Source organism: Culex pipiens, chromosome 3 (genome assembly GCF_016801865.2).
Source record: "Culex pipiens pallens isolate TS chromosome 3, TS_CPP_V2, whole genome shotgun sequence".
NCBI lineage: Eukaryota > Metazoa > Arthropoda > Insecta > Diptera > Culicidae > Culex > Culex pipiens.
This window is the reverse complement of record NC_068939.1, coordinates 126,146,649-126,164,147: the sequence shown is the minus strand read 5'-3', so window position 1 is coordinate 126,164,147 and position 17,499 is coordinate 126,146,649. Positions and strand designations below refer to the sequence as shown.

The 17,499-nt window shown below is 35.6% G+C and overlaps 1 protein-coding gene across 1 annotated transcript in view; it reads right to left on the bottom strand.

Annotated features, from left to right (window-relative positions):
* Positions 1-17,499, bottom strand: part of LOC120414402 (uncharacterized) — a 44,404-nt gene that overhangs the window by 13,922 nt on the left and 12,983 nt on the right. The window contains exon 2 of the mRNA XM_039575579.2: positions 13,064-13,522. Within this exon, the coding sequence (XP_039431513.1) occupies positions 13,064-13,172 (109 nt within the window). The 5' untranslated portion in view covers positions 13,173-13,522. The remainder of the gene's footprint in view (positions 1-13,063; positions 13,523-17,499) is intronic.

The following is a 17,499-nucleotide window of genomic DNA, read 5'->3' as shown; positions in this document are numbered from 1 at the left end:
CTGTTGATGTTGATGAGTTCGATGAAAAATTAAGTGCCCATCGTGGCCAAATGAGGCCTTTTTTGTTTTCCACGTGATGAAAAATTGTGTAAAAAGTGGGTGGAATTTCGTGAATCAGAAGAGCAACGAGGATCGAAGTATTGATGAACTTTTTTTTTAAACCGAAAAATAAACTTTTGCATTAGGTACTGTGCAACGGAATTTCACCAAAAATCAAAATACTTTTGATCGATCCCTGTTGGAGCCCCAACGTTTAAGAAATATCGGCAACACTGGTCAACGCCATTTTGACAGTTGGCTGCAATCTGAGCGACCCTGCGCACATCGGCGGTTGCTACACCCTTACCAAAAATCATGATTTTTTTAGTTCCAAATCCCACTTTTCATACGATTTTTTGAGTTCAGGTACTACAACCATAAAAATGGTTATATGGGTTGAACTGAAAAATTCGTATGAAAAGTGGGATTTGGAACTCAAAAAATCATGATTTTTGGTAAGGGTGTACGATCAACGACAGAACCAGAGAGAGAAAAGGCCCGCGCAGAGCAAGTTCCGTCAAGAGTCGGTTTTCACCAGTCGGCGCAAAATGTCTTTGCGAAACCAATTTTAGTTTGATTAAAGTTAGTTAGTTAAGTAACTGTAGTGTTTTCTTTCTTCGCCCACGACTACGTCCAACAGTTCACAGTCCGCCGAAAGTGTCCACCGTCGCTTTCTGCACCGGCACACCGAAGAATCGGGTGGTGCCAACGCCGTCGTTTTTGTGGGGCCAAGCCTGGCCCGAAAGTTTATTTCATTTTGTTTAGAAAATCATTTACTTTCGGAATTAATTTTTAGAAGCATTGAAATTTTTGAAATTGCATTTTAAATTCTCAAAAATAAATTTAATACTACATTTTTAGGAAATTCAATGAATTATATTTATAACAAAAATCATGCCATATTGAAACGGTTCTTACAAAATACCGGAGTTTAAAAAAGAACCGCGGTTCTTTTTTTTTTGTGAGCCACGGTTCGTTCACTCTTTTCTAGAGCGTCCAATTTCCCGTCCCGGGAAAAAAATTCCCGGGAATTCCCGGGATTTCCCGGAAAAAAATATTTCCCGTTTCCCGGGAAATTTGTAAATTTCCCGGGAATTCCCGAAATACAAGCAGAAGTTTACATTTTCCTACCTTTTTGGTTTCAATGTTTTGAAATTAAACAAAAAATAATAATTGGAGAACCTGATTTGATTTTATTTATTTCCATCTACTGTTCATATTGAACTAATCAGCTTGTCTGTAAATTTCATGTCAAGGTTTAATTCAGATAATATTTATTTCTGAAGCATTCATCACTAGGAATATTGTTTGCTTTTATGTTGGACCACAAAACTTACGCTGTTATGGAATGAATATAAACTATTTTATTTTTGACAACCTTTTTTAATGTTTTTTTTTTTTGTAATATCTTTTGAAAATAAGATATTTATGAGTTCGATTTGCGATGCCTTTTCGTTGGGTCGCAAAATTTTTCGCGTCCGTCGCAGTGTGTTTTTCGTTTTTTTTTCGCGTGCGTGTGTGCGTGTGAAGGTGCGGCTGGCTTTGACTGTCCCGATGACAGTCAGTTCGATTTGCGATGCCTTTTCGTCGGGTCGGTAAATTTTTCGCGTCCGTTGTCGATGTGCAACAACAACAAAACCCTATCATACCATTTCATCTCGATACATCGTAACTCGTCGTTCGCAAAGTTAATCAGTACCTCACTAAACATCAATCATTCAAAACTCGTGAAATCATCTCAAGTTAAAAATTACACTGTTTAACCCTTCAGTTTTAATTACAAATGATTTTGGTTCTATCTTTCCACAGCCGGCTGTCTAAGACTAGACCATTTCATTTAAAATTTAACAACAGATAAACGGGAAATGTCTCATCCGCAGCCTCCGATTGCTTGCCTTGAGAATAATACAAAATACCGTTCAACAAACACTATGATTTTGGGTCGCATCATCATCTTCTATGATGAATCCTGACCAAACACCCTATCCTACTAACAAGTTTTCAGGTTCCTGGCGCTCGTGGGGTGTAAGCACAGAGTAAATCAGCTGCCCTAGTAGCAACCTGCGCTAACTAACATTCCCGTCCCTTAAAATCGAGGTCTACAAACTGACATGGCGGGCGCCGTTGGTGGCTAATGACTGTTACCTATTCGCAACTGATCTAGCTTTAGCAATCATGGTGTTTTATCTTTTCAGCGCATTCATACATGCTGTTGATAAGGGAAACACCACTAGATCGTCGAAGCCTATAATCAGTAGTGCTGAAAGGATATTACGGTTCTGTTCAGCAACGGAGGGGCAACCATGGGTGATCTCTCATGCTCATGCTCATGCTCATATCTTTTGAAAATAAGATATTTACATCTTCTGACCAAGATCAACATTGAGATTTGCTTGACTTTTTTTTACCTTGAACATGTTGAATGGAAATTGAACTGATATAATAAAATTTAAAAAAAATTGTGTGAGAAGAATTCGTTTCTAAGTATTCGAGAAATTGCAGATTGAAGTTATAAATTTATGAAGCACGTGAGCTACCAAGGGCGTAAAAAAAATATCGTTGAATTTCAACCACCTTTAAATACTCAAAATTATTTTAATCTAATTAATTTATTAGACTTAATACCATATAACTAAAATTATATCATAAAACCATGAAAAACCTTTAAAAACAACTTCATATCATATGAAATTTACTCAAAGAATGGAACTTTATTTCAAAAACTCGCTCCAAATATTTGAAAACTTTGAGTTGTGATTTCATGAAATAGTGTTTCAAGTTAAAAAGCGATAGGAATTAGATTTTTAAAGATTATTTATTTATTCACAACTTGAATTTTTTGTTTTTTTTTTTATTTTAGCAAGAGACAAATTTAAAAGCAATTTTATGGTTGTGGAGCATAGATTTTCACTATCCAAACACTTTGATTTAAATAAATCCTTCTCAACAAAAATACTAATAATGTTTTCTATCATTTGGAACGATTTGAAAGATTTAATAATTAGAAAGTTTATATATTTTCTCAAAGTTGCATGATTTTTAACAAGCAGTCAAACCATTAATTGATCCTCACACTCATTTTGACCATTAAAGTTGCTGTTCTATACAATTTCTTTGCAAAAGATTAATCAGAAACAGGATTAGAATAATTTTCGTTAAATTTCAAATTTCCCGGGAATTCCCGGGATTTCCCGGGAAATTTGTTGAAAATTTCCCGTTTCCCGGGAATTTTGTAATTGGACGCTCTACTCTTTTCAGTGAACCGGCGCTTTGAGCGGTTCGCTCTTTTGAAAAAAAAAATTATGGCAATTTTACTCTCGACCGTCTGCTGACAATATTTTTTAGTTTTCTTTTTTTAATGTTTATTCTTATTTTCAATATTTTGTTTATGGCTCTCTGTCGGAAAATTTATTGATGTCTCGCCATACTAATTTTACTCGCAGCCAGAACGCAAAGAACTGGTTCTTTGCCAGTGGCGATTCCCAACTTGACATCCTCTAATTTATCGTGTGGACTTATGTTGCAAAGCGTCTCAAATGAGAGTATATACCGGTTCGATCCAGCTCGGCAAACAGCGGGATATTCAAGATGAATCACTGGGTACCAGCTGGGCGATAATTATTGGGAATCAAAGATGCGACAACAAAACAACATCGTCTGAGCGTTTGTATCTTTTGTTGAGACTTCGGGGGGATTCACCACAGGATCAAGTTTCAAACAAGTGAGAATTCCCGGAACGTTGGCAAATTTCCGTCAAGAAATCAGGTCACCGGGAATTTTTGAGTCAGGTTAGTCACCTTCACATTGGATATTCAATGTACAAAATCACAAAAGTTTAAAATTTAATCTACTTCATTGTTTAACCCATTAAGACTGTAATAAGACGTGTGTCATCCAAGGCATTCCTTCCGAAACATTGTAGCAATTTACTGGACAACCAACAAGTATCCACTTGAAGTCGAGTCAAGTCTCGCGGGTGGATTACTAAGTAGAACGCTTTGAAAAATAAAAATAAAAGGATTGTTGCCACTCCACTCACAAAACTGAAAGGAAGGGTTGGACTAACGATCCTCACTTTCTGGCCCGATATCCGGCTGGTTGTAGCGGCTATTAGAACGATTAATTTATGCGCATGTGATTTGCGCGCCCGAACTCGAACGCGTGCGAGCATGCGGAACGAACGGTCGACGGTTGATTAATTGTGGTCAGAACAGAAGCTTCATCAGGGGGAGGGACAGTAATTGATGGAAACGTGTTGATACATTATTATTAATTACGTGTATGTAAAGCATCAGATTAGATCATACTCATGATAAAATTAAATATTAAAAAAAATGGAGTCATTCGGCGGCGTCAATTAAAAACAAATCAAGGATTTAATTGTTACTCAAATTTCGGCCAATAGCTCATACTTATACTTAAGCTTTAGCCCGAAAGTTTATACATTTTATCAGGCGTTGCATCATTTTACAACATCAAGCATTAGATGTCATTTGTTTTACGTTATGTTTGATACACAATCGTTTCTTCTAGAGAGTGTCCATCGCGTTTATATTGTTATCATATTTGTTACAGTCATCCCACATATTCGGAACACCCACATATTCGGAACACTTTGATGATAATTTGTCAATAGCATGCCAAAAGTAGCTTTTCTGTCGACCTTACTATTTTTAGAACCTTCATTTGGACATTATCTTGCTATTTCACTAGTAATAGTAGTACTTTTTGAACAAAAAACTTTATTCCATGACTATTTTGTCCAGAGTAGCAAAACACTGCCTCCAATTGGCCTGTTTCATAATTGTGGGATGTTATTGTGCCTCCCACTATTGTGGAACACCTGAATTTTACAGATATTTTCACAAAAAAAGTTATCAGACCATGGATAAAACATCACTAAGCTTGAGTTTCACTGGTTGCAGTGTGAGAAGTCATTATTTGGTAATTACTATGTACTCCTAGAGAGATCCAAAGTTTGTTTACCTTCGTAAGAAAAAAGTGTTCCGAATTTGTGGATTTCAAGGGTTAAAGTAATTCTTCAAAAGCTTCATATAAAAGTTAAACTTTGCAGATGTACGATACAGCATTCGAAAGATCGCAAGAAAAGCTGTCAAATGAAGGTAAAAGCGAATCATTAAGTTCAATTATCGATTTGCTATGATTTTTTGAACATTGGCCGATCTGGAAACCGTTCCGAATATGTGGGATGACTGTATATTTTTTTCTAAATCAAAACCAGCAACTTTTCAAAGAATACAGCCATTCCACGTCAAAAAGGAAGTCTCCAAACCAAAAGTGCTCCGATTTGCCTCAAATTTGGAGTGGGTGTTCTTTGGCCCAAATAATTAGACCCGTATTTTTTTGTTTGGCGATTAGGGTGGTCCTATCCGAAATAGGGTGGTCCAAAAAATGGCATTTTTCGTCGATTTTCGCAAAAACCACATTTTTCAAAAAATCATATCTCCGGAACGGCTGAACCAATTTTAGAGCGCCACAATTCAAAAGAAAGGTTATTAGTTCGGCTTTTAAAGAAAAATATGTTGAGGTCCAAAAAAACTAGATGAATATTTGAAAAGGTCCTATGAAAATTTCATTTGCCGTTTTCAAGGTCTCGGGACCAAAGAGCCCATGTCTGAAAATATTTTTCCCTGATTCCTTGTAATATTTTACATAACATATCAAAAAATTGCGGATATCCATTAACACGTTTCGGAGATATGATTTTTTTAACATAAAAACTGGGTTTTTCGACGCGCCGCGCGCAAAAATGGAAAAATGACGAAAACGGGTAAAAATCAACTTTTTTCACTAAAACTGCGATAACTTGAAAATTTCAGCGATGACCTATACATGTCTGGGTACCAAAAGTTGCGTCTTTCAATTATGAAAATTTTGGTACCCTGACATCGCTGAAATTTTCAAGTTATCGCAGTTTTAGTGAAAAAAGTTTATTTTTACCCGTTTTCGTCATTTTCCCATTTTTACGCGCGGCGCGTCGAGAAACCCAGTTTTTATGTTAAAAAATCATATCTCCGAAACGTGTTAATGGATATCCGCAATTTTTTGATATGTTATAAAAAATATAACAAGGAATCAGGGAAAAATATTTTCAGACATGAGCTCTTTGGTCCCAAGACCTTGAAAACGGCAAATGAAATTTTCATAGGACCTTTTCAAATATTCATCTAGTTTTTTTGGACCTCAACATATTTTTCTTTAAAAGCCGAACTAATAACCTTTCTTTTGAATTGTGACGCTCTAAAATTGGTTCAGCAGTTCCGGAGATATAATTTTTGAAAAATGTGGTTTTTGCGAAAATCGACGAAAAATTCCATTTTTTTGACCACCCTATTTCGGATAATCGCCAAACAAAAAAATACGGGTCTAATTCTTTGGGCCAAAGAACCCCCACTCCAAATTTGAGCCAAATCGGAGCACTTTTGATTTGGAGACTTCCTGTTTGACGTGGAATGGCTGAATAATAAAAAAAAAAACAAACAAAAATAAATTAAGCCATCAAATTGAAATGTTATTATGTACAGAGCCATTTTTACATTAAAATAGTAAGAAAGGCAAAAAAGCTAGTGTTTAGCCCCTCGATTCCTGGGGAATATGGTCAAGATTCCCGGGAATTTCGACACCTTTAAATTACTGTGAACAACATAAACAACATAATATAAAGCCAATAAGCGAAATTAAATGAGTTCAACTCAATCCCTACAAAAAAAAATAAAACTTTTTTATGTTTAACCAATGCATCTTCCAATTGTTAAAAAATGCCAATAACTGCAAATTATTGGCAACATATCTAATAATTATCGGGAAATAGCCGAATTCAACTCTCGATTCCCGAAAAGTGAAAATCTCGAAAATCGTCACCCTGTAGGTGACTTTGAACTTTGAAAAATATTTGCAACGGCCTTACAAATAAAAAAGTTTTTCATATCAGATTTACAAATATTTATTGAAAATATTGTTTATTAGAATATTAACAAAATGCAAAACGTTTCTTTATTCCACAAAATTCCAAATAGATTTTAAAACAACATTTATCAGCACTTCTCTGAAAAAAAAGTTATGTTTGATACACAATCCCACTACCAAAAATAACAGATTTGAAAATCAAAAAAATCAAATCAAATTATTAGCTCTACAGCATTGCCTTGGCGTTCTCAATTGCGAGATTCCTACTTGAAACTAGGTGTCCGAAGGCTTGATTGTTGAGGCAATTGCAAACCTCTTTTTACACCTCAGCTTCCATCCACCCCGGGATTCGAACTGACGACCTTTGGATTGTGAGTTTTAGCACTGAAATGGGTGCTGAAAAGTTGAACTTTTCAACACTTGTATCGAAAAGTAACATTTTTCAATATTGTTTTGTTTTGAACGGTTAATTTATTAAACACATGAATGTTTGACAGAAAATTCCTCTCAAAAGGCGTTTTTCGGAAATGCAAAAAATGTTGTAAGTAACTCGTTGCAAAACTTGATTTTTGGACAAGTCGTACATTTATCCAACGAGGTTTACCGAGTAAATATTCTTTTTGTAACCTGTTGCATAACCTACTTTTTTTCATTTATATGTTAAAACTTTGACCCCCCCCCCTTCGACTACGGTCAGAGTCGAGGGACATAAACTTAAAAAAATATTTGCAACGGTCTAAATAAAAGTCTAAATAAAATACTTTAAAAGTTATAATAAACAAACGATTCTTTATAGAAACCGGAAGATATAAACGGGTGTTAGTGAATGGCCGTTCTCTAATAAGCTCCAGGCTCGCTAGGTCGGACATTGCACAGTGGTCCAGATCGCCAAATTAAGGGCAAAACGGACATTCCTAAAAATTATGCATTTCTGAAACTTTGGTGTCTTCAAAAGAGTTCTTGTAAATGGGAAGAGGCAACTTTGGGTTTGGTTGAAAATTAGGGTGGTTCGTTTGAGCAAACCTTTAAACATCAGTTTTTTTTAACTATTTCGGGGCACATATTACGATTTAAAAAACAAACATGCTCGTTTTTTTATAGTCAAATTTGAACTTAATTGTAATAAATAACAGCCTTTTTGAAGTAATTTGCCGAGCTTCCGTGGCCGTGATGTTACGGATTTCGTCTTGTAAGCGGAAGGTGACGGGTTCGATTCCTGTCTGGCTCGGCAAAGTCAGATCCCTTCGAAGAGTTATTCTACTCACTGGGAATCCTGACCGGTAGGGGATGGGTTTCGACTAGCGGCGTGCTGGATTTCCAATCCAGAGATCGTGAGTTCAATTCTCGTACCGGGATGATGTTAAACTTCATCATCCCGGTACGAGAATTAAAATCGATTTTTAAAATCGCAAAAAATCATTTTTTTAACCAATTTTTGATCTTAAGAAAGCATTAGAAAGAAGAACTCTTAAAATTTTAGAAATTTTTTGGTTGAAAGTTTTACTTATTTTATGTGACTTTATTTTTTACTACGATTTTTTTTACGGCGATTGCTAACACATTCTAACCATCGGCTGAGAAGCTATATGTCCTCCTGTCGAAGGGGTAGAATACAAAGTTAGTTCTATAAATAGACTCTTCTCAGCGAGAATTTGAGATACAATAGCAACGACGGTAGTGTGGAAGAGAAGGATAGAAAGAGAAACAATTGGTATGGGAAAGCTTTGAAATCCAATACGCGACATTCGATTGTGCTGTACACCAATAGACAACAAATTTGTCACCGGTCGCAGTAGCATAATTGGTAACGCGGATCAGTACCGTTGATCAGTTGTGGGTTCAAATCCCACCTGCACCAAGTGGAATCTTTTTCGCCATCTCTGAAACATTATTAGCAGTTGTTGTAATACTTTAATATCGTTGCTTTTAAACAAATAATATACATTGGCGCTTACACAGCCAAATAAAAACGGTACATTAAGAAAAGAAAATTTAGGGTAACCCTAACAAATCGGCCACCGGGAGAGCCGGCGATTGCTAACACATTCTAACCATCGGCTGAGAAGCTATATGTCCTCCTGTCGAAGGGGTAGAATACAAAGTTAGTTCTATAAATAGACTCTTCTCAGCGAGAATTTGAGATACAGTAGCAACGACGGTAGTGTGGAAGAGAAGGATAGAAAGAGAAACAATTGGTATGGGAAAGCTTTGAAATCCAATACGCGACATTCGATTGTGCTGTACACCAATAGACAACAAATTTGTCACCGGTCGCAGTAGCATAATTGGTAACGCGGATCAGTACCGTTGATCAGTTGTGGGTTCAAATCCCACCTGCACCAAGTGGAATCTTTTTCGCCATCTCTGAAACATTATTAGCAGTTGTTGTAATACTTTAATATCGTTGCTTTTAAACAAATAATATACATTGGCGCTTACACAGCCAAATAAAAACGGTACACTAACATTTACTATATTTTAAGTAAAAAGAAGCATGCAGTATTTTTTGTAGTGCTCCAGACTTTGCCTCTACGTATTTTTATTTTTTTACAATTGAAATAATAATGATGCCATCTTATAGCAGAAAATGTGAAAACAAGCAAATAATTTAAAAAGCATATGTAAAAACATGAAAAAATAGATAAAAGAAAATGTAATGATAGAAGGGTGTATAATAGGCAAAATACTACCTAAAACAAACATAAACTAAATGCAAATTAAAATACTAAAAATAAAACAAGAAAAACATAAAACAAGAGAAGTAAAGTTTTTTGTACAACAAAAGTTGCTCAAAATGACCTCCTGGACACGGGAAAAATAAAAAAATCGTTACTCCTTCTAAAGACGATCGTGATATTTAAAAAATTGAGTGGAATTTTACCACTTCAATCAGGCCATAAATCAAACACTGCTTGACAACGTCATGATTCGAATTCCCGGACGCTTCGAAACCCGGACAGCTCATCTTGTTTTATCAATTATTTGGATATAAGTTCGCATTATAAATGTCTAAATTGGGTTATTTGATGAATTCTAACATCAACTTTCATTTAAAGTTTGTTTGAAAGCTTTAGTTAATGTCAAAACAATTAAATAAAATAAAATTATAAGATTACCAAAAATGCGAAACATTTCACGTGAAATATTTCATGGGCGTCCGAAGCACCGGGAAGGCAAAGCAGACATTTATGGTTTTGATTTCCTTAAATTCTAGCAAATTTTTATATAAAATATCGATTGTTTCGATGTTAACAGCTTATTTGAGACCTGAAGAATGCCATTCACTTACATTTCAGTCCAAATTTGTGCGATTCATAAGTGAAATCGAGTGTCCGGAATTCGAAGCAAAAGTGTCCGGATTTCGAATCAGCTTTTATCAGTGTCCGGGATTCGAAGCACAACAAGTCATTTTAATTTTCAAATTTTGATGAAAAATTGTTAGAAAAGACATATTTTGCATGCATTTTCTTGAAACGGGCTGTTTATACTACATCCTTATGATATTTTCTACATTTCCAACTTATTACATGATTTTTTGCCAGCTATAACAAAAATGATATGCTACTATGTGTCGAATCATGAATCATGACGTTACACAAATATCATAACGGCACTGTTCTTGAGTACAAAATTTTCATAAAACCTTCCATTCATATAACAATGGAATTTCTCCAATAATGAAACAGCATTGATGAGAATCCGCTTCGCTAATAGCTCATTCAGTTTAAATATGAACATATTTACATTAGCAATTAGCGATAATCTCGGTGTTACGGTGCATCAATCGGGAATATCATGAATGAACGAAACGTAAATCTCACCCTCCCTGAACAATGCCAGAAGTAACTACCAAACTGCTCGCTCATGTGTGTATGCCTGCTCGCTTATAATTGATTTGCAAAACTATTTCACGATAAGGTTGCCATTATCCCCTCGGGCGAGCGAGGGAGATGACGAGTATGAAATCTAAATGAACGACCAACTACGGGGCTGTCGAGATTGTACCGGTTCTTCCCAAGGTATGGAAGATGTGCTAAAAGCGGATTGAAATTGCATAATTATTTCGCACTGACAGTGCGACTATCGGTAGGGTTACCAGGTGAGTTTTGTCATTTTTTGCATTGTTTACAATTTGATCTGATCTCATCGCATCGCGAGGATAAATTGGATTGAAACTTTCCTAAAACTTTGGTCACCGCAAGAATCTTAACCTAGGTCAATGTAAGCCAACGTTATCAATTTCTCAGTGTGTAGAGATTTGTTGTTGCTTAAGTGGATATTGCGCTATTCAGCACGATCGTAATCGCGTGTGAAACACGCATCAATAATCGCACGTGAATATTTTATTAGCGAAAATGATGGCCGCGAGGTGATCCAGCTTATTTTATATTGACACCAATTTGTTATGATCAAGTTGGGTATTTCATTTTATTTGAAATTGTATCTTGCTCAGTTTTGACCACATGACAGATTTTTTTTCAAATTATTTTATAAGAAAGAGATAATTAGGGTTAGTGAAATTTCACGATTTCGCGGACAGCGTGAAATCCGTGAAATTTTTCTTCTTCCGCGAAATCCCGTGAAATTTTATGTTTGTGTGAAAGTGTAACGATTTTTCTCAAAATATTTTATCAAACTCAAATAGGAATAAAAATAATTTAAAGAACTACTGTAGAATTAAGCGAGTGAATACCCTTGTACAATTACTAATATAGGGTTCGTGAATTTTGATGATTTCGCGAATTTTGTGAAATTCTTTAAATTTATAAATTTTCTCAAATCATTTTTTTCTTCTCAATTAACGTAAATTTTAAAAGTTTTCAATTGAAAAGGGACAAAAGTTACCCCATAGGACAAAGTTTCACGCAAATCGAAGAGGGGTCGGGGCAACTGCTGTGTGAGTTGGCGGAGAATTACCCTTATCCAAAATTAAATGAAGAGTTTTTTTTATCTTTGAAAACACCTTTTAAAAACATTTCAGATTTTTTTCTAAGTCCTGTTTAATTTTAACGATTTTTGATTATTTTGGTGGATAATTCCCGTGAAAGTTAAAAAATGCCACAATTTTTTTGTTTTCTGTTCTCATTTTGAAACAAAGTATACTATTTTTCGTGATTTCGTTACAAAGTATATAACCGAGCTTCTGTGGCCGTGAGGTTACGGGTTTCGCCTTGTAAGCGGAAGGTGATGGGTTCGATTCCTGTCTGGCTCGGCAAAGTCAGATCCCTTCAAAGAGTAATTCTACTCACTGGGAATACTGACCGGTAGGGGATGGGTTTCGACTAGCGGCGTGCTGGGTTTCCAATCCAGAGGTCGTGAGTTCGATTCTCGTACCGGGATGATGAAGTTTAAGTATATTATTTTTACCTATTAACTTTAAATTTAGTTTTTGAAAAGATAGATAAAATATTAAAAAATATTTTGAATGAGCTAAATATCGCAGAAAATTCAAACTATTTTACTCATTTTGGCTGGACAAGATTGTTGTACCTTGCTTTGATATGAAATTCAATAAAATGTTAGCAAAAACAGAAGCAAATCAGCGAAAACGTTTTTTTCTTTATTAGTCGAATATTTGAAAAGTAGTTCAATAAATGATTATACGCATGCCCTACATTTTGTTTCAAAATATAAATAGAGCTCATCCATAAACCAGGTGGAAACTTTTATGAAAATTATGAGATTTTTTTTGTGTCAAATTTAGAAAGTTTTTTTTTTGTTGAAGAATAATATATAATTAAGCATAAAAAGATGTTTCTGTTTCAAAAAACAAAACATTTTCAGATTTTTTTAAAACATTTTTCACGTTCCGCGAAATTTGCGTGAAGTTTGGTGTTTTGAAATTAAGGTCCCCGTGAAATTTGCTATTTTTGAGCGTGAAAAATCACTAAGCCTAGAGATAATGTTCAAAACAAGCAACGAAACAAATTGAATTTATGACAAAAAAGAGATGCTATGTGCCATAAAGCTATTTTATGACACTAACGTGTTTTGATCACAGCTACTTAAAAGCTCCTTCATTTGAATACCCCACCACATAGCTGATGCCCTTTGCCACACATGATTTCATCAGTAAAACCCATTCATCTTCACTCACCTGAACTAACTAATTGACCGTGAACGGTACTCATCACCGAGGTCAACCCGACGCCCAAGGCCATGACGAATGCCGCAAATCGCCACCGGCTACTGCTGATCATCACCATCTTAAGCTCTGCTCGATTAAGTTCGAGCTAATCTTCACAACCTTTATTCGCGAATTAACACGCGTGTCAAGCACTCAACTGTCCCCGGCGAATATCGGGTCGCATCTATTTAACGACTGTCGGTGACAGTAACTACTTGTGTAGACTTGCAAAGTTTCTTCAAGTTCTTCAGAGATGCCTTCAGGGTTCACTTGGTCTTGGTCCGCAATTGAAGGAGTGGGTTGTTGCAGTGCTTAGAAATGCCCAGTCATGTTGTCTCATCACATTGTATCGGGGTGCCAGGCCCGGTTAGGATTTTTTGTTCTTCTGTACGAATCTATGAAGGTTCCTTCTTTATGGCTGCCAAGGCTCTGTAAGTGAGAAGATTCGTGATACATGTTGTTAGTTTTGTTTGATCTTTGTGCTTATTTCATAACCAATATATCATCATGATTACACCTATTCAAGAAAGGATCCACCTCTTCAAATACATTTAATTTGGTAAGGAACAAAAGATCCTGACTTTTTTTCAGTCCTGCGTTTTGCATTACTCACTGAGGTAAGAAGACCCACCTTCATGTGTACATATCGACTCAGAATCGAAAATATAACAAATGTCTGTGTGTAAATGTATGTATGTGACCAATAGACTAGCTCATGATTCTCGGCACTGGCTAGATCGAATTTTATACAAAATGGAAAGTTTCGATAAGTAGTTAAAAAGTTATGCATCCGGATTTAAGATAAATGGTCAGTAATTGATTCAAATGTTACACATCGTTGGATGGATAATTGAAAGACCTTACCAAAGAGTTCAAAACATCTGGCAACCCTGTCTCACTTAAGTGATATTTATGTACTTTTTCTCAATTATCTGTATGTAAACTATGTCCGGATCCATCATGCGACCCATCGTAATCGAAAGATCTTTCAAAAGAGTCCCAAATATTGAAGATCTGGCAACCCTGATTCCCAGTTCCTGAAGGGAACACCCTTGAAGAGATCGGGGCCGGCATTTACAAAGCGGATTCAGTGGCAGTTCCATTCTCAACATAATGTCAACATGTTAAGGTTAATGTTAACATTCCATAGGTCGCCTCCCTAAGGTGTCGTGATAAGGTCCAGTTTGTGAAGATGCACTACCTTCCCTTTACTAAGTAATCGATTCCAGAAGGGAAAAGATCACCAGTTGTGTTGGTGCGAGCCGGGATTTAAACCCCGATCTACCGCTTACGAGGCGGAAGAATTACCACTGGGCTACGTGGCTCGGTCTGATACAGGGTCTAACAAAATTCAAAATAAATTTGTTTCCAAACCCAATGGATGATATCATTGTTGGAAAATAGTGAGGAAGGCACTAACCACGTAGGTGGATTAAATTAGTTTTTTTTTGTTTTGAAACAGTTTTGAAAAAAGAAGACTATTAGAAAAAAATAATTCCAGTATAATCACATTTCAAAAGATGAAATTCCGTTTCAATTTTTATTTGGAAGAAACAAGAGATAAATCTTTTTTTTTATTTATTTCAAATTTTCAGCATTTTTGATTTTTATTATTTTTTGGTATATTCTGAATACTCAACTACGGGAAACATACCCTTTTCAATGTTAAACATTGAAACTCTTGCCAATTTTTCTGATCTTTTGAATAAATATATATCAAAAAATAAATTATAATTTGGTCTAAACTATGAAATTGGGAAAAAACATAAATTTTGAAATTATTTTTAATGAAATGATAGCAAAATGTCACATTCCATTCGCTACTGTTATGTTTATGTAAATAAATATTTACTACTATTATTTTTGTCCAAAAGAGGCACCCAAGTGTCAAAAATTGTTATTTTGTCCGATAAATCTCAATCTACTCTCAGAAAAAAGAAATTGACAATATATTGATTTATGGTTATTTCTTGTGTTTCTCTGGAAAAATATGATTAGTTTTAACATTGAAATATACAGTTTTCCATTAAAATTCTGAAACCACAAAATGAGAATATCTCGAGTTGAAGAGAAGGGGCATTTAAGTGCTTTTTTGTGATTTATGTAATGAATTTCCCTAGGAAACCCGGTGTCCGAAAAACCCGGTTTTATTAGTTATACCGGTATGGAAAAAATACCAATTGCCCACATAAAATTTTAAATTTTTACGTGAATTTCAGATTTTGGGATATTTTTACGTTATTTTTCAGTTTTTTCTATTTCATTCGAAATTTGAGATTCAGTGATAGTAAAAAATTTAAACAAACAAATATTTTCATCAAAGTTTTGACAATACAGCCATTCTACGTCAAACAGGAAGTCTCGAAATCAAAAGTGCTCCGATTTGGCTCAAATGTGGAGTGGGGGTTCTTTGACCCACATAATTAGACCCGTATTTTTTTTGTTTGGCGATTAGGGTGCTCCTATCCAAAATAGGGTGGTCCAAAAAATAGCATTTTTCGTCAATTTTCGCTAAAAGCACTTTTTCAATATTTTAAGGCGCTTTGCTAATTTGAAAGTCTCGGGACCAAAGAGCTCATATCTGAAAATATTTCTTGTAATATTTTACATTACATATCCAAAAATTGCGAATATCCGTACATACATGAACATAAAAACTGGATTTTTCAAAGCCACGCGCAAAAACGAAAAAAATAAGAAAACAGGTAAAAAATTGCTTTTTTCACTTAAACTGCGATAACTTGATAATTTCAGCGATGACCTACACATTGGGTACCATTTTTTTGTAATTAAAAGACGCAACTTTTGGTACCCAAACATGTATAGGTCATCGATGAAATTTTCAAGTTATCGCAGTTTAAGTGAAAAAAAACAGATCTTTATTTTTTTTTTTTTCATGTAATTAGCAAAGGCAGAAAATTAATTACAATAGAACTAAAAAAAATTTGGTGTCAGCAAAGGCTTCAGTTTCGAACACGCTACAATCGACAGAATTGAATTTTAGTGATTTCCTGGCCATTAAAAAAAATCGTCTGTTGTGAGCTGTCTTGTGACAACGACCACTTAGTATGGACGACGACGAAATATGGAAATTTCGAGTATCATCTCAATCATATCATATTAATCTTATCATCATTAGCACCCTCTTATTGTTGCATTTAAATTTCATTATATATTCATTATACATATTTATATAAATGATTTGAATTTACTGCAAACAGTTTACTGGTTTTAGCACATTTCAATAAAACTAGCTATACTGCCCATGTTCGCATAAATGTCCCATATGCAAAAACAGCAAGCTGAGAAAAACTCATTTGAAGTTTGTCCCATACATAAGGCTACGTGTTAAGTTTTCGCGAAAAAACTGGATTTCCTCCTGATTTCTAGAACAAAGTACTGGATGTTATAGGCTCTTTTGAAAGAGCACACGATTTGGAACCAAACTGCATAAAAAAACTCAAAATCGCTGAAAATGAATATGGGACATTTATGCGATCAGGGCAGTATACTCCAATTGGAATTATTAAATCAGAATTCTTTGAAGCAATCTTACGCAAATCGCTAAAAAATAACATCAATTTATTCAAATGTTAGAATACTAAGGAGGGCCCCAAATTAATGCTCTACCAAGGGTGCCGTGGACCCAAGGTACGGCTCTGATTGTTTGCTTCAAAATTTAGAAAAAAAAGATAAATCCCAATCAGGGATGAGGAAAAAGCTTTAAATAACAATTATAATAGCAGCAGGCTTAGCCGAATGGTTATGCTGTCCGCTTTGTGAGCGGATAACAAGGGTTCGATTCCCATCTACTTCAACCTTCCATCGTATGGTCGGGAGTATAGCTATAAAGATAAACAACACCGCAAACCAAGCCCGCTTCGGTGGAATCGCTGGCGGCGGTTGGACTTGCAATCCAATGGTCGTCAGTTCGAACCCTGGAGTGGAAGGTTCCTTGTCGGCCTTGTTGGCCAACTCAAACCTTAATGGTTAAAAAAAATGATACCAAAATACCCACTCCAAGTTCAGTCCTCGACATCAAGCAATTGCGGCAATTGTTCCTTTTCACGTTCAAGGTCTCAGACCACCAACGGCGCGGAAAATTCACAGCTGAAATTGATATCGCAGAGCTCGTTTACGGTTCCGCCCAAAGCATCCGCCAATTCAAATTGCTTAAAGCTCCAGCTGATTTGGCTGCGTCGGCCAGGAAGCAAACTCCGAGAGGTTAATTAGCTTGTAGAACAAAGCTTCTCCGCGGAACGAAACCGCGCAAGAGGGCGTTGGCTCAACCGCGATGAAGAAGTAGCTATTCAAAACATATTTGTCTATTGCTTCGTCAGTAAACACGAGGAGCGCGTTTGCCCCGAGCAAACCATTCCAGTTTAAATATGATGAATAAATATTTT